Raw genomic sequence first — 19,216 nt, forward strand, 5'->3', positions numbered from 1 at the left:
TACAAAATAACACATCAAGAATTTGTGGAGTGATCATTAAAAGTTTACATTTTATAATTGGATTTCTTCTAAATTTTATCCTTGTAAAGGTACATGTTAAATTTGCTTTCCAGTTAAATTTAAGAATTAAAGACATTTGTGCAATGTCTTAATCAAATTTTTATTAATAGTGAGAGATTTCCAACAAAAACTATTCCTTGTTGAAACTATCTAAATAATTGATGACAATGTAAATAAAATGTATTTGCACAAAATACATACAGAGGTATCATAAATGTAGTCTGAATATAAATCAAAATATTATCTGAGGCCTTTTTCTGATTGAAGCTAAAGAAGTATATTACTTACCTATTAGAAATCTATTTATAAAATTAACTATATTTTGCCAAATCATCAAAGAAAGGAAAAAAATATTTTTGATAACTATCCTATTGAATCCTAGTTTACAAACTTTTCTTCTAAAAAAATACAAACACTGTGGAAGAGGCACAACAAAACAAAAGATGATTATGGACAATAATGATGACAGTGACAGAAATAACATATTCCAAATGGACAAAGTTTAAAAGGGCAAATTTATGTACTCTTTAAATGCTACAGTCACCAGTTAGGCATGTACCAAATTAAGTATAATAAAAAAAGGTATAATCAGTGTATGCAGCTGTTTTCTCACTTTGAAGTAACAATTACACAAGAAAAAGCATACCTATTTGTGTGTTTATTTTCTAGATTCAGTAGGATAGAGTATAAAACAGTTTACTGATGTCTTTCAAAAGTCAAAGGAATAGGAATAGAAATTGTTAAAATGCATCGAGATAAGAATATGTAATACTTTGTTCTAATATTATTTTCAAAGGCAGTACAATTCAAAAAGAAGATACTGTCTTTGGTTTTATTTTACCTGCTCTTTCAAGAGTCTAATAACTGCAAAAACACTTTTCAGAGTGACAGTAATAAACTAGCTGTTGACAAAAAAATTAATGGTCATTTATATGAAAGTTTTCCAAGTAACTGGTGTACAAATATTAAAAGAAAATTATTTAAAAATAAAACATATTTGGTACTGTGTATTAAAAGACTTTACAGTGGTCATATTTTTGACCCTGAAATTTCACTTCCCAGGATCTTTCCTAAAGAAATAAATCAATGTGCAAAGATGTACATACATATTCATTACACCATTGTTTGATAATTGCAAAGGCCAGGGAAAAGAAACTCCAAATGTCCAAATTAGGGGATTAGTTAACGGCATTTATGGTGTATCTACAGAATATTATACACTCACAAAAAATGATGAGAACAGTGTGCATGTGCATTCACATATATAAACTATATAAAATAAAGACACTGCAATTAGTAATTATAAAACACTAAATGGTGGATATGGTACTATAGTTTGTAGTTTAAAGAACCATATATATTCATAAAAACATATATGCACAAAATTGACAAAAAAGACAAAGACATGGAGTGAAAAACATTTAAGATTTACACACCAGAGTACTTATCAGTTATCACTGGTTATCAGAAGTTAGTATAAGTGCTTTTGGTTTTTTATTTGGGTTAATATATAGTTTATAAAGTATCCACAATGATTATACATTATACAGAAAAAACATTTTAAAAACACACAAAATATAATGTTTATATGAACAAGGACAAATTATCCAGTTTGAAAACCTTGTATTTTTGTCATGATTTGATAGAATGCTTTGGAAATAAATGTTAAATAATTTTTAAGATGCAAATATGCAATCATTCATTATTTAATTTATCTTAGGGACAAATATTTGTTAAATAAAAGCTGTGGGTATATTGATTAAAAGTGGTACAAAATAAGAAATACTGCCAAATGCAATAAAGTGCAGATCTTTCCAATTTTTATGAATGTTAATATAAAAAATGATCTGACATGTTTTTAAATTTTCCATATTAGTTTTTTCAAGTGTAGGACTTAAGAAACTATGCAACAAAAGTTAAAGAAGTTACTTTAAAATGATTTCTTCACAATCACTTGCCTGTAATGAATTTTCTCATATTTTTAGACAAAAACTTTATCATATACTAGAACCACATAAAAAGTACACTTTTGTTAGCTAAATTATTTGTTAAAAGAGATGTATTGCAGGGAATAACGAATATTGGAACACATTAAATTGAGAAAAAATATGGAAATAAATATTGTGAAAAAATTAAAAATTATGCACCAGATTATTTTGTATTACTACTAGGGCAAATAGAAGCATTTTCTTTTAAAGTGTAAATAAACTTAGTCTTAACTGTGCAACTAAGATACACGAATTTTGAGGAATAATTATTTCAAAATCAATCAATTTTGAGGATTCATCTACTGCTGTCACTAGGAAATAACACATTTGAAATGAAAGAAAATATAATTTATTTTTCTTATAATGTGTTTACTTATTTGCTCCTAAGAATGCAGGAAAACTGAACTTCATAGTTGCCTAAGTAAAATGTGGAATTAAATGAAACATAAGAGTTCTAGAAACTTATAAACTGTGTCCCACTGTGAGGTTCATAGTTATGGGCTATAGTCTTTTGAATTATGTTCTAAACCTTTATGATCTGTTTTAGATACTGAGGTTACCTGTGTATCTGTTTCTCTATTAACTCTCTGCCATATTCATTAAATAATACTTCAAAGGAGATGTTATAGATAAATTTCAGACTCCTTTCACTATAGTCAAAAGAAACTAATATGCAAACTACTTTAGGACGTAAGTTATAAGGAGTGATCTACTGATCTCAGGAAATGGAGTATGTCTACTTTTGACATCTACATTCAGTGAACAGACTTACTGAGATTTTATTATTCAGAGGGCTTGGATTTTAGCACCATTTTAGGTTTCAACATGTAAAATCAGGATGTACTTGGGATCACGGTGGAAGATCAGGGTTTTGTCCATGGAGAGTGCAGAGGAGGTAATCATCACAGAGTTGATAGGGCTTTGGAATTGCCCAGATTTAGGGTAATGAGTATATTTATGATACATAGGATTGAAGAAAATCTTAAAAACAGCACTGGTTTAGAAGGTGAGAGTCAGGACTTGGGCTCGAGTCTTAATTTCATGAGCCCTATAACTGCAAGCACTTCATTTCACCCTTCTGAGCATAAAGTCCATCATCTGTAAAATGAATAATTTTGGACCAGATACTCATTATGATTCCTTCTGCTCTACAACTCTCTGGTTAGTTAATTCTGAAGGCAAATGATGTTTGTTTGTTCTTTTATACTGTAATACCTACTTCATCAATATAGATAATGTAAAGTGTACTAGAAATTCTTGCTCTATTTGCCCTGGTATTGCATTCATTAAAATTTCCTTTATAGAATGTGTGTGTGCGTGTGTGTGTGTGTGTGTGTGTGTATGTGTGTGTACAGAGGCAGGGAGAGGAATGGGATGAAAGAAGGGAGGGAAGGAGAAAGGCAAACAAAGGGGAAGGGAGGGAAAAAGAAAATTGAAAAGCTCATTAAACCAGGAACTTTGCCCAGGAAAAAAATCATAAAGGTGATCTAATCTAGAAGCATCTTTTAGACTAGCTAAAGTGTAACTGTTTCACCTACATATTGATACATTTGTTGCAGGGTGTACAGTGACATCTTTAGGAGAAAATGTTTAGCAACCTTCTAATAACTTAATTATTTTAAACTTGTTAGTCACAATTCCTATATCTTTAAAATAATCTTTAGTTCAGAGGATAAACTAAATCCTAAAATGAAAGGCCTTAAATAAGGAATGCAATGATTATCATTAAAATTGCTTCTAAGAAAAAATGCAATAACCATTGATAAAAGATAAAACATGAGTCAGATTCATCAGGTTAATAAACTATTTCTCATATGTGTTCAGCACTTTGGAATGTTCTGACTTTTCCCTGATAGCTAAAATCTACATTAAGGAAGAGATCATCCACAGAGTAGCACGTATTATTACCATGAGTATGACTTGTCTCCTATTGTGTTTTGGTATGACAGAATTATCACAGACCACTGTGTCCCACATCTGGGGCCTAATTAATATATCCTTAAGATATATTTCAACTACATCCACTCTTTACACACATCAAAAGATTGCACAGAAGATATGAAAGGAGCATAATAAAGAAAGTTAAATGCATCTTTACATTTGTTTGTTTAGAAAAAAATAGAAATTTAAATATACTTAGAAATATTGACAGTTAATTTAAATTGTAAATTGGTAATTAACAATAAATCTATATATACCCTTGAATGAAGGATTTAGATATATGGCTTTCAAGTAGTACTTGTGCTTGGACATCAAGCTGTATTTCTTTCTCCAAGGATGCTAATATTGATTGCTATTGGTCAATAGTACAAGAATCAGTATATGGAGCAACTAATGTCACACAGTATACAACTCTCTCAGAATTCAAAGAAATGCATCCTAAATATTTCACGAATAGGGACATGTTACAAAACATTCCTGTTCAATACTGAGAAGAAAGAGGAATAAAATTTAGATGAGATCACTCAGAGAAAGAAGGATGAGGATCAGATGAAGAGGCATCAGGAGAGACTAACCTAAGTTAGAGACTGAAATGAATTTCATTCAACTTTCCAAATACCCACATGGTAATATCAGCTGCACTAAGGATCCTTAAATAAAACTGCAAATTGGATTGAGTGGTCTCCACTGACATTAGTGTTCCCTTCCTGAATTCCTCTCTTCCTGCTCTCCTCTTCCTAGACCTCTAGTATTGTTCTTTCATGTTGTTCGCAGTAAAATGTCCCCTCTTGCATTCTCCACCTTGTCACAGATAAAGTGCCCATTTCCTGAGGTTAAGGGCATGGATTCTGGCACCAAATCTGATGCCTTCGGTTTAAATTGCAGCTTTAAATGACTGGAGTAAGTTATTTAACTGATCCGTATCTGAATTTTTCAATTTATAAACTAGAATTAAAAATAGTATTTACAAAGGGTGGGAAACTCAGTTATGGATTAAAATAATTTATACTACAGTGACTTAAAATTATCCAAAATGTTGACAGCATTTCTGAAATCTGTGATTGAGGAAATGCAAAGTTCAAGTTGGTTTTGATCACTGAGTCCTAGTTTTGCAACTACTCCAAGCCCAAACCCTCCCAATCCCCTTGCTTGAGCTAGTTCTTACACTGGGTCTCCCAAGAGTAAAATCTATAGTATGTGGAATTAACTTCCAAGTCATCAATTATTCATCACCATTCCAAGTTTGGTAAGTGGGGCCCACCGTATCTAGTATAAAAACAATGGATTTTTACATGATGTGAGCATTTGTGCCTGTATAAGTGAGCCTTATATATTTGCGCTATAAAGTTAGAATACCCAAATGTAGAGAGCCTCTTACTGTATCTCCAATACTGAGTCAAGTGCAGTATGTTATCTGGTTACTGCTGGTTCCCTCTTATTTCACGGTGACTTTACTCAAAGAAAAACTTTATCACTGAGTACTGTAGTTAAGTCTGATATTATGAAACTTATGTCTCAAAGGTTCCCCCAAATGTCATATTTGCCAAACCCAGTGATCATTCCTCAGAACCATTCTACTGGCCCTCACTGCAGCATTGGATATAATTACTACACTATCCTTGACATTCTCTCCTTCAACTGTTTCGCCGTGCACTTTAATGCCACTCCTTTAGTTCACTCTTTACCAGACATTGTGTTGGCTCATCTTTCTCAGTCCATCTTTCAAATACATACATTTCCTAAAGTTTTATTCTATCACTGAGTGATTCTGTCTAAATCTACAGCTTCAACTGTCACTTCCATGATGAGGGTTCCTACCTTCACCTTTCCTGTAACCCTAAGATTCACATTTCTGGTTATCTCCTAAATGCACCTAAAATCCCCATCAGCACCTAAAACTCAGCTTGTCCCAAACAAGTTAAAGTTACTTCTCATGTCTGCTCTTCCTTTAGTTATCAGTAAATGTCTAAAATATCCAGAATCTATTTCTTTGGTAATTGCCTTGCTTGTTCTTGATCTTTCTTGGTTAACTGACCACTGCTTTAGACTCAAAGCTTTAGTCCTTTCTTGGTTTCCCAGCTCATCCGCTGTAGTCATCTTTTCTCTCTGAAGCTGTAGGTCAACCCTATCCATTACCATGCTCTGTGTTGGGGTGGGACTTGGCTCTTAATTGCTTGAGTTGTGATAGATTAAGTAAGTTTTTCTATTAGCATATATTTAGTACTGTTTGAGTAATATATTAAAATTCATTTTAACTTTGTATATTTTCAATAATTTTTAAAGTCAGATTTATTACGGCATAATTTACAAAAATTAATATTCACACTACTTAGGTACAAAGGTCTATGACATTTGATAAATATATATAGTCATGCAGCCTCGCTGCAAGCTACAGAGTATTTCTGTCACCCTAAAGTGTTCCCTGGTGTAGCTTTGCTGTCAGTCCTCTCTCTGCCAGCTCAGATAACCACTGATCAGATTTTGATCTAGCTTTTAATTTTTCTTCAATAATGTTTTTACACTAAAATTTTATTTGAACAAGGTATAGCAAATGAAATGTAACAACGCTTTTAAAAATACACAGTTAAAATCTTGCATTCTAGAACTTGATACTAATGTTCTGGCACAATTAAGTTCTTAACAATGATAGTAATACTCTGTACATGCCAGGAATTGTGCTAAGTGCTTTGCATGTGTTATAATTATGTTACTCAATCAGCACAGCTGTTTGTGGTAGGACTTATTATTTTTTCAATTTTACTCATTAGAAAATTTGTAAGGTGGCTGACATTGGTCTGTTCTCCAAAACTTATAATCTGAAATATTTAGTCATGAAATGACTCTCTCTCAACACACCACTCTCAACTCTTGTTTAATTCTTTTTTCTTCCCAATGTTCTCCCTTTTAAAACTTCCCTTTTTCGTTTCTAGCTGAATCTCCTCTTTGGCTAATTTTCTTTTTTGGTAATGTTTCTTCAACTTATTTCCCTATGAGCCCAATCTTAACCTGTGATATAGTCATTTTTAATCTGTAATCTTCCTTTTAGAGATTCCTTCTGATTCTCATCCCTTACTTTGAATTGGGCAACCAACTTCCTTCACACTCTGCATGACCTTATAATCTATGACTAGGTTCTTCCCATCAGTTGCATCATGTAATTAATTAATGCAATACTTCTATTTATTGTCTTTCATTTTCCGTTAAACTTTGCCTTTCCCATTATTAGTTCCCTTCCTCATCCCTACCCTCACATCCCACACCCCATCGCCTCAAGCCTTCAAGCAGGCTGATAAAAGAAACCACCATCTGTCAAGTCACATCTTTCTCTTCAGCTAAATTATAACCTAATTTACATTCCCTTGGCAATTATCTCCAATACATTCATGCCAACTTACCCTTTTTTATATTAAACCTATTTGTTGCTCATGCCAACCCATTTGTATTACAATATTTTTATAGATATTAAAATATAGACCTTTAAACAAGCAAAGAGGAAGAAAGTGATCTAAAAACAATCATGATGTGCTTTTACCATGATTTATGAATATTCAGCAAGTATTATGTATATGTTAATACTTATTAAATAACTTGCTTACTAACTTGGCTTAACAATATGTACACTTTCCTTTCAACTGAAATAATTTTAAAAATATATTTTAACCATAACTACCATCCAGAGCTATACTTTTTTTTGCGGTACGCAGGCCTCTCACTGTTGTGGCCTCTCCCGTTGCGGAGCACAGGCTCCGGACGCGCAGGCTCAGCGGCCATGGCTCATGGGCCCAGCCGCTCCGCAGCATGTGGGATCTTCCCGGACCGGGGCACGAACCCGTGTCCCCTGCATCGGCAGGCGGACTCTCAACCACTGCGCCACCAGGGAAACCCCACTGTAAAACATTTTTCTGAAAAGGCATTTAAGTGTCAGTGGCAGATGAGTTTTAAATATTTCAGATTTCCAGACAGATGAATGAAGAAAGTATAGCTCTGGGGCTTCCCAGGTGGAGCAGTGGTTGAGAGTACGCCTGCCGATGCAGGGGACACGGGTTCGTGCCCCGGTCCGGGAAGATCCCACATGCTGCGGAGCGGCTGGGCCCATGAGCCATGGCCGCTGAGCCTGCGCGTCCGGAGCCTGTGCTCCGCAACGGGAGAGGCCACAACACTGAGAGGCCCGCGTACCGCAAAAAAAAAAAAAAAATTTTACAGCAAAAATAATTCTTCTCCTGAAATTTAAATGCCCTTATTTTACCTTTTGTTTATTGATCTTAATTACATATGTATCTCCTGGCTCCTTTACATAGTTGGGTTCTTCTTATTCTCCTGGTTTAGTTCAGATATTACTTCTTCAGACAAGACTTCCTGGATCACTCCATTTAAAATAACTTCTTCCTCATTCCAGTTGCAGTAGGTTACATAAGTGTTTTTAATAGCACTTATAACTATCTAAACTTACCGAATTTAGTGGCCATTAACCCTCCCAAAAATATAATTTTCACAACGGGAGAGACCTTGTCTGCTGTTGTCGTTATATCCCCAGCACCTAGAATAACACCTGACATATAATAAATATTCAGTAGATATTTGTTGAACAATGAATCTTCAGGCTGTGAAATACCTTTGTATCACTGGAATAAGAATTTCAGAAATACCTCTCTTTTAATTCAGCCAATTGTGATATATGATAGTTTAACATGCCATTATGATACCTATAGAATTATGCGTCTGGCATAGTCAAACTTGCAGATTGTGGATTTTATAAAGGTATCTTAATAACCTCTGCTTTGGATTTTTCTTCCTCTCTTAATAAAGACTATCATTATTTACACAGCAAACCTAGAATTAACTATAATTCTGAGTAGAAAATATATACATTGGTGTTCAAAAAACATTGAGAAGGAATTTGAATAGTTTGAACAATTCATGACATATGTATTAAAAGTAACTTTTTAGCTACCTGCCAGACACTTTATGAAAAATTTATCTAATCTTTAAAACAATCTTTCAATCCTATATGAGAAAAGTGGTAGCTCACAGTTTTTTTGTTTATTTTTCCTTTTTTGGCATTCGTTTGCTTACTGTTGAAATAGAAATTTTTTCATTTTGGCTTGTCATTTGTTTTTATTCTTCTGAGGACTGAAAGTATATGCATAGGCACACACACACACACACACACACACACACAAATTATCAACTCTCTTTTACTAAAGACGAAGCTGGAACTTGGAGAGATTATGATGCCTAAGATCACAGAGGCCTTCAAATCTCACACTTTACTGCTACATCAACATTCATGCTTCCTTAATAGGACAATAGAGGATAAAACATTACTTGTTTGACTGTCCTTTAAGTAAAGCATATTTGTTTTTTAAAAATATCTAGAATTAAGTAGTCTGTCTTGTTTCTCGTGCTACAGATGGACAACCAAACTGGTCAATAAGCACAGTCCAATGCCCAGCTCTACTACTAAAATATTTTTCTCTCCATTTTTAAACAATCCTAGAAGTGGGTATATTATCTGAACTCCTTACTCATTCACTGTTTACGTGGATTATTGATACATTAAATTTAGATTCAAAACGCTATTGCAAAACCCATGATCTTGCTAATAACAAACATAAATCATAAGTGAAGAGCTAAATAAGTATATCTTTCTGAAAAAATAACCTTTGGTATAATTTTAGTAGTAATAATTTAAAAGAACTACCATTTTCTGATTATCTAGTATGGACAGAACTCCATGTCAAGTTCTTTACAAGTATTACTACTTTCAATTTTTTTCAAATTACAAAAAATATAGAAATAATTGTTTCTCATTTCTATGTCAATAAAATTATTCAGTTAGATGGTTGGATATATATCATAATTTATTTACCCATTCCTCCATTACTTAACATTCACGGTAGCATCCTTTTTGTTGCTACAAATAATGCTTTAGTGAAACTTGTACATACATTTTTATCTGAATCTCTATTTGCACCATATCAGAATCTGCAAATATTTTTAAGGCCCTTGGTGTGTATTAAAAAAATTGCTTTTTAGAAATATTAAATTATGCTGCCACTATTTTACCATACTCTCCCCAGCATTAAAATGCTGTTTTTTAAGTAGGTAAAACATAGTATCTTTTAAAAAAAAAAGTCACCTATATGGTTATGAAAAAAATATTTTTTATATATTTACTGACCACTGAATTTCTTGTTTAGTGAAATGTCTGTATATGTCTTTTGCCCATTTTTCTATTAGAGTTTTATAGAATATATAATTTGTTCAACAAAGTGATTCAGGTGTTAAGGCTTTTAATACTCTGAGTTGCTGCAAATAATGTTTCACAATGTGTTGTTTGCCTTTTAACTTGTTTATGCTGATTTTGATATTTTGAAGTTTATACCTGAGACACTGTAGTCAGATCTCTCTTTTTAAATTTACTTCACTGCTTTTATTCTTAGAAAGGCTTTCTCCCTCCAGAGAAAAGCTCTTTTATGCTTTCATTAAACATAATTAACTCAATCTCACCACAGTTCATTCTGTTTAATAGGAAGCTGCCCAAAGTCTCGTCCCTAGCGGGTGACAAAACTTGGTTTAGAATTCAGACCTAAATGGGTTCAATGTTCTTGCTGTTTCTATCCAACTCTCGTCTCAGAAATGATAACGTTCATTTCTGGTGTAGCAGTCCTGATGCACAACTTTGTACGACGACTAGCTCCTAAACTGGTAGCCACAAACTAGTATAAGATATGTGTAATGCATAAAACAAAATAAATTAATTTTATCTTTCTATCATATCATTGAAAGAATGCTTACACATCAAAATGCATTGGCTTCAATACAGCGGATTCAAAATAAAAACTGTTTTTTAATATGTTTTATACAATAGTAAAATAATAGCTTCACTTGTATAGTGCTTACTATGTGCCAGACACTGTTTTTAGGTGCTTTACATATTAAATATTAACTGATTTCATCCTTACAAAAGCAGTTTGACGTAGCAGTATTCAGTTGGCCAAAAAGTTCGTTTGGTTATTTCCATAAGATGGCTCTAGTAGCACTTAGTTGTCTTTAACTTCATTCGAAACAATTTTGTTAGATTTTATTGTGACAGTTGTCATATCAGCATGCATTTTTTAAAAACTTACCAAAATTGGTGAATTTTTGTGTAGCCATTTTAATATTGAAGATGGAAGAAAAAGAGCAACATTTTCCACATATTATGCTTTATGATTTCAAGAAAGGTAAAAACACAACAGAAACACAAAAACGATTTGTGCACTGTCCAGAATTAGTCAACAGAAAATGCATAATCTTCCATCAGTATAATGCAAGACCGCATGTTTCTTTGACGACCAGGCAATAACTGTTACAGCTTGGCTGGGAAGTTCTGATTCATCCACTGTATTCACCAGACATTGCATCTTCAGATTTCCATTTATTTAGGTCTTTACAAAATTCTCTTAATGGAAAAAATGTCAATTCCCTGGAAGACTATAAAAGGCACCTGTAGCAGTTCTTTGCTCAAAAAGATAAAAAGTTTTGGGAAGGTGGAATTATGAAGTTGCCTGAAAAATGGCAGAAGGCAGTGGAACAAAACAGTGAATACGTTGTTCAATAAAGTTCTTGGTGAAAATGAAAAATGTGTCTTTTATTTTTACTTAAAAACCGAAGGAACTGTTTGGCCAACCCAATATTATTATCTCCATTTTACAGGTGAGGAATCTGAGGCAGAGAGAGCAACTTTCTCAGAATCACACAGCAAGTAAGTGGTGAGATTGACCAGGCAGTCTAGCTGTATAGTCTGTGCTCTAATACTGCTTCTCAGACTGTTTCTTACCAGAACAATACTTCCTCCAACACAGATATTCTTATGAAAGAGAGTTAGACCGGACAATTGGCCTAGGTAAAATTGAATGTCATAGTATTAACAGGGCATGAATAATATTTTGAGAATTTAGCAGTAACATTTTACAATCAGGATTAAGTTCTTAATGCACAGTTCACTAGCAAGATTAGGGCTAAAACTAGATCTCCTGACTTCTAATAATCTTTCCAATTTCCTCCACACCACCCCACACAAGGAAGAAATGCTCAAAACCATGTTTATTCCATGTTTGGGTATTCCTATTATTTCAAGGTCCATGAACTTTCTTAACTCTCTTCTCTTATATTTGAGTATTTATAGGCTTTAAAGAATTAAGTATTACACTTTATCAATACTAGCTTTCATATATGATGTGATGTTTTTATATATATGTACATATACATATTTCATTTGAGACTTTTTGGTTAAAAGATCACAATATTACTTAATAAAATGTTAAGCTTAAACTTATATAAAAAATTTCTCGAATTTACTGTGTCTCTCATAACATCTAAGCTATCTAACACAGAATTGAACATAGAGTTGACATTATGTGCCTCCTTATAAACTGAGTGATTTTCATTTTCTGATAAGATTTCAGTGTACTAGGGTTATTGTTTTCATGACTGAGCAATCTTGTACTTTTTTTTTCTTTTTTTTTTTGGCCATGCTGTGTGTCTTGCAGGATCTTAGATCTCTGACCAGGGATGGAACCCTCATCCTCGGCAGTGAAAGAGCGAAGTCCTAACCACTGGACCGCCAGGGAACTCCCCATGACTGAGCAATCTTGAGTACCTGTGTCTCAGACTTTTGTTAATAATATTAAGTCCATTAAATATAGGATGTAATGAAGAACAGAGAATATCTATAAAATAAATAGAATATGTAATGAGAAGTTTGGTAGTAAATCAATAATTGAAAATTTGGAGAAATTTCCATAACAGTTTATATGTGCATTTATATGTATACAAATATACACTTATGTTAAACTTCCCCTACAACGAATGCTACTTCTCTTTACCTTTTAGAACATAATGCAAGTAGAACAAAATGGCAAATGAAAGCTGACAGCACTCAAAATATGGTATAGATGCCAAGCAAATATAATAAGAATTGAAGTGAAAATTTGAAATACATACCAATGGACAATATTCAGAACAATCAAAGAAACAAAACAAAAAAGGGAATCATTTTCATGCTAAAAAGAATACTGTGATTGCAATAATTTAGCCCAGACTTCTCTCCAGAGTTCCAGACCCATACATCCAATGAATGCTATTAGATATTTACACTTAAATGTTCCAAAGGAAACTCAAACTAACCCATCCCCAAACTGAAGTCTTTATTTTGCACTTAAATATTTGTTCAACCCATATTCCCTGTAAGATAAAATATACCACCATATATCCAAACATTTCAGTCACACAAGATTATCTTATTCTTCCTTTTCCTTGCATCAGTAATATCCAATCGACAACTGTCTTATAGATTCTACATCTTTAAATAACTTCTCATGTATCTACTGCCTCTATTGATTCAGCCCATTATGATCTCTTAACTGATTTATGCAATATCCTTATAAATGATCTTTCTGCTTATATAGCTCCGCTCCATTTTTTACCTAGTTTCCAAAGTAGTCTTTCTAGAAACAAATATCTGATCATGTCTCTCTCTTGCTTTACACACCTCAATAACTTACACAATCTTCAGAAACCCTCCCTTGCCTTCTTTTTTTTTTTTTTGAAAAGAAACAACTAGGCTTTAATTTTTTAAATTCTTTTTTTTTTTTACATCTTTATTGGAGTATAATTGCTTTACAATGGTGTGTTAGCTTCTGCTTCATACAGAAACATACATATGTTCCCATATCTCTTCCCTCTTGCATCTCCCTCCCTCCCACCCTCCCTATCCCACCCCTCCAGGCCGTCACAAAGAACCGAGCTGATCTCCCTGTGCTATGTGTATATATGTTCATGCCTCTCTCTTGCTTTGTCACAGCTTACCCTTCCCGCTCCCCATATCCTCAAGTCCATTCTCTGTGTCTTTATTCCTGTCTTACCCCTAGGTTCTTCATGACATTTTTTTTCTTAAATTCCATATATATGTGTTAGCATACGGTATTTGTCTTTCTCTTTCTGACTTACTTCACTCTGTATGACAGACTCTAGGTCTATCCACCTCATTACAAATAGCTCAATTTTGTTTCTTTTTATGGCTGAGTAATATTCCATTGTATATATGTGCCAGAGTTAGCAGAAGGAAAGAAATCATAAAAATCAGATCAGAAATAAATGAAAAAGAAATGGAGGAAACAATAGCAAAGATTCCCTGCCTTCTTTTGTCTAAACTTGTTTGAAGCCATTTTACCACATTGTTTCCTCTGCCCGTCATATTCTCTACACACAAGGCCAACATATTTCTGGTTTTTAATGTTCAACTCAAGGATTACTGCTTCTGTGAAGTCTTTCTTGAACTAATATCCATAGTGCTCAGGTGGAAATAATAACACCATCCTTTGTGATTCCATTGTAGTCTATATATACATAAATCATGTATATATAGATTTCTCATAGCACCTATAATATTATTGAGTTTACTTGTTAAACTCACACTAGAAAAAGTCCATGAGGATGGGGGCCATTTTGTGTGTCCTGTTATTTCCAGCACCTAGAACAGTACCACACAGCATGTGCTTAATAAATGTGTTGAATGAATGTTCAAGTTTTAGTCCAAGTGTTACTTCTTTCATGAAGCTTTGTCTGGCCATCTATTTGAAGCAAATTTTATTTGACTTTATACCTTTGTAGAATATATTGTTAGAGTCATCCACATTAGCACATAAACACAGCATGTTACCCACATACTTTAACTCCTCTGTGATGCCGATAGCTTGTTTAGGGCATGTATTAGGTCTTTAGTATTTTCCATAATCTAGCACATTGCTGAACTCAAGATAAAAATAAAATACTTTTAGAATTATGTACTAAAAAGCTGAAAACAAGTTTTAAGCCTCAAATAAACTGAAGTACAAGTTATGATTAATTTGTTAATTTAACCTACCTGACTAAATATAAATATACATATATGTGAATCTGGAGTTAGTTACCCAGTTATGGAAAAAATGCATATACACCTATGACATAAAATTAATCATTTTATTTTTATCCATCTATCTAATTGGAGCAGTTGCTGTTAAAAGTTGAATATACAACTATCTAAAATAAAAATGCCTGCAGATTTAACATTTTGTTAATATAGGAAGAGAATGAAAAATTATAAAATAAGTAAAAAACAGTAAAAGATTTCTAAGGCGAGTTAGATAAATGAAAAATAACAAAGAAAAGCAGTAGAAGAGACAGACCTGCATGTCTTCTCCTTGTGGAGTCCACTTCTTCTGTGATCACATCGTGTAATGGACAGACATAGACAAAGGAGATGGATGTGAGTGGATGTACTCAAAAGGTAAAAAGTGACACTGAAGGAAAGGGCCTCAAATCATTTTGAGAAAAGATCCTGTGCACAATTGTAGGGAAGATATAATCATATACATACCATATTAAAAGAAGAAAAATATGAAAGAACTGATGGTGAACTAGTTAAGCCACTATGGGTTAGCAGGATCAGAAAAATAAAGTTAGTGTAGAAATAAAGAGGATTCAAAAGTTTACAATTATTTATGGACAGCCAATCTTGAACAGTGATGCTGAAGAAAGATACCATTAGTAAAAACAACATTACTTGTATGACCATATTGTTTAAGACATTACTGAGTCCATTTAAGATCTGTGAAAATGCTTTTAGAACTTTTACTTATCATTGAAAGGAAAGAAGTTAATTGAATCATCTAAAAAAGAGCAATAAAAATAGCTTGATCAGACTTCTGTGCCTTTTAAGTTTCCTAAATTGATGAGTACATACATGAAAATAAGTATGACCATTAGGCCAATAATTCATTGAGTTACTTCAGTACAGCAAAATATTATTATAAAAATATTCTAGAGAGTAACAAATATAATAAAACTCATTATAAAAAAGAGTAGCTGAAATATATGGCTTCAGTTAAATATTAAAGATTCAAGTTAACCTTCAGTTTAGACAAATTTTCTTTGATCATATTCCCTTATGAGGCTTACTTATTCAGAAAATTCTTACAGACACCACATAACAGATCATTGATGTTTCCATTTAAATTTGCCCATCCAAGTCCAACATCTACTATAACAGATACAGCACATATTTTGGAAACACCTCTTTACCCATTGGTAGTGGAGAAGTTCAGAAGACATTTTATATAGTGATTGAGCAGGAAATGTCTGCTAAACTGAGCATTCTAAGAAAACTTTTTTCCAAAAGATATTAATGAGTTAGTATTAGTATGACTGATACAGATAAACAATATAACACAAAACCAAAATGTCCTATTTTAATTACCTTCTTAGCTTCAAATTAGGTACTACAAAGTTCGTAATTCAAAACACCACATTCATTTCTGCAATACTTGTATCATAGTTTCTGAGCGATTTATAGAAAAACATGTTATACCAAAATATATTTGGAATATTGATATATTGAAATGATAACTCTTGAGAGAAATCTTTCCAATAACAAATTTATCTCTTTCTCTGAATAGTGAGAAAATGAAAATTTTCCACTAGGAAAGAAGGGCTGAGATATCCAAAACTTTTTTTCTAAGAGAAAAGAGAAATCCTATTATAGAGAACTGAAAAAAAATGACCATTTTGAAACTTAACAATGTCATTTTGATTATTATGTGAGCACACCTTTGACCTGTTCAAAATTAGACAGTAAATCTCATCACGATTATATTACAAACTAGACTTTGCCAATAGGATCGACCACTAGAAAAGTATTATCCTCCTGAAATGTACTCCTACATTAACATGTTATATGCCATATTTTCTTTTGCATCCCCAGTCCACCCATTTCTCAAAGAAGATAAAATAGAAAAATCTGAGCTATATTAACATCATAGGTTAATGCTGAATTGTATCATATTTTGCATTATGTTTTATAGGCAAAATTTCCCTATATACACATTTACCACACTACTAACGAAGTTTCCACACATGCTAAATTGAAATTGGTACGAATTGGATGAAATAACTGCTTAAGTATATTCTGCCTCTAAGAAAACATTTTATTTTTTTGCAGAAAACATAAAAACAACATAAATAAATATCCTTTCACTACGTAGTATTTTCCTGTACCTTGACTATTTTATAATGGTATTGAGGCAATATTTTTCATGTTGTATGGATTTAAAACATTCAAATTTCTTTCCAACCCATTTATTAATTTATTATATAGAATAACTGAAGCACATAGAGTTCAAGTGACTTACCCAAGGTCATAAAACAAGTTCAATGGCAGAACCAGAAATAGAACAGAGGTCTCCTGATTACCAGGTCAAATTTCTTTCTACTAGATGCTATATGACCCAATAAAAACATGTGAAATAAAAAGTCTAGTAAGGGAAAAAAATCTTTTTATGTTGATACCTGAACTGGACATTTTATTACATAGTATTAATTAGAACGTTTTTGAAAAGAGGTACATGGTACAACTATGCAAGTAATTCACCAATACTTTTTACTCTTGTGAGGAATATATAACTTAGCACCAACAATTTAATTGTTTTTAGAAAATAATACAAAATTTATATTTTAGAAAAGGATGAAAATGAAAGATTTTGACCAGGATCTCACTATTAACTGAAAGTGCCCATTAAATCATTTTTCCATCACTATGTGAATATGATCCATTAATAAATAGATCATAATTAATCTTACATAAAAAAATCACTTAACTTTAATTAGCAGATAGAATACTAATTTAAATCATAAAATTTCAATGTATAACTTTCAATTATACCAAATATATTTAAAAAATTTTTGACTTTCTTTTCTTCTTCGTGGTTACAGTTTTTAATATATACTATTTGTATTAAACCAGCCACATTTAAAAAGAGAAACTATATCCTTTAAATACCTAGGTCTTATTTAAATGGCAATAAACTATAAAAACTTATTTCATATATATTATTGTAATGAATTTCAGGCTTCAGTGAACCTTGAAGGAGGTAAGAGTACCCCCTTCACTCTTCCTATCTCCCTAATTCTCCTTTAATCGTTACTTTGCCACAGTCAAACATTCTACTTTCAGTGCTGTTAATGGCAGTTCTAATGAGAAATCTTTCCAACACTTCATTTAACCAATAACCAGTTAGAGTGATTAAAGATAGTAAAAGTATACCCTCTCTTAGGTGTCTATTACTGTCACAACTATGGCTGGGTCTTAGTTTCAGATACAGAAAATATAAAAACTTTGTAATAAGAGTGTACAGTATTTGGGGGAGGTTCATTACATCACATGAGCTAACAAAAGAGAAATAAAACATTTTCATATACTATACTAAAAGACATTAATAAAATATAATGAATAACTGATAAATATCATTTATGGTAACTATTTTGGAAAAATATTTTAAAATTTAAAGTACCATCAATGTGCAAACTGTAAAAAGAATGGTCCTTAATCAAGCAAAGTAGTAATTTTATATATATACACACACACACACACACACACACACACACACACACACACACACACAATAAACCTGTCTGTATTGGTCCTTAAAGTTATAAAAATCTACTGAAGATAAACAGATATATAATAAAATACTCATTTTCATTAAATTATATGGTGTAAAAGTAAGTTTATGAGGATGAATATAGTAGCAGCTTTTATGTAAAATTTTGTGCAAACCAAAATTTTCCTTGCCAATATAGTGTATTAACTACCATTATATTTCAAATGAACACATCTCAAGTTCAAACAGAAATAATAATCTGTAATCAACTTAATTTAAAAAGGCATAGACATGAGGCCTGTTTACATATAAATGCAGTTTTTAACAAGGGTATATGATATCTATTTGAAAATCTGTTGACTAACAGCAGACATAATATTGGTTCTATTATCAGATTTAATTGTACTTGAGTAAATATCAATATATATTGTATAGAAGGAAGTGTTCTCTTAGAAAGATTCCAGACAAAGAAACAGAAGCCTCAAGACTTTAAGTGTATATTAGAACTTGCACGTAATTAAAAGTTAATCATAATTATGAGGGCTTTTTAAAAGTCATAGGAGCCTTAGAATGTTTCCTTTGAGAGAAGGCAAGATACCTTTCAAAATAAAGCCTAAAAAAGCATCTACTTAGTAGGCGCCTCAATGATACAAAGATCAGGACAGACCTAGAACATAAAAACAAAGTATTTACCAAAGTTTACAGATTTCAAACTAAAACTTCTCCACTGTGACAAAAATCTTGTCGAAAAATTCCTCAATCTAAGTT

The 19,216-nt window shown here is 32.4% G+C and overlaps 1 protein-coding gene across 16 annotated transcripts in view; it reads right to left on the reverse strand.

Moving 5' to 3' along the window:
- Positions 1 to 19,216, reverse strand: part of RIMS2 (regulating synaptic membrane exocytosis 2) — a 649,263-nt gene that overhangs the window by 159,181 nt on the left and 470,866 nt on the right. For 4 of the 16 annotated variants that reach the window (XM_029222537.1, XM_029222533.1, XM_029222540.1 and 1 more), the window contains one exon: positions 15,200 to 15,232. The exons of 10 other annotated variants lie outside the window; for them this stretch is intronic. In XM_029222537.1, coding sequence (XP_029078370.1) covers positions 15,200 to 15,232 — 33 coding nt within the window. Of the gene's footprint in view, positions 1 to 15,199; positions 15,242 to 19,216 lie in introns of all 16 variants that reach the window. 2 more of the 16 variants (XM_029222532.1, XM_029222531.1) reach the window with 2 other exon arrangements.

Source organism: Monodon monoceros, unplaced genomic scaffold, assembly GCF_005190385.1.
Source record: "Monodon monoceros isolate NGI ecotype Baffin Bay Population unplaced genomic scaffold, NGI_Narwhal_1 Super_Scaffold_14, whole genome shotgun sequence".
Lineage (NCBI taxonomy): Eukaryota > Metazoa > Chordata > Mammalia > Artiodactyla > Monodontidae > Monodon > Monodon monoceros.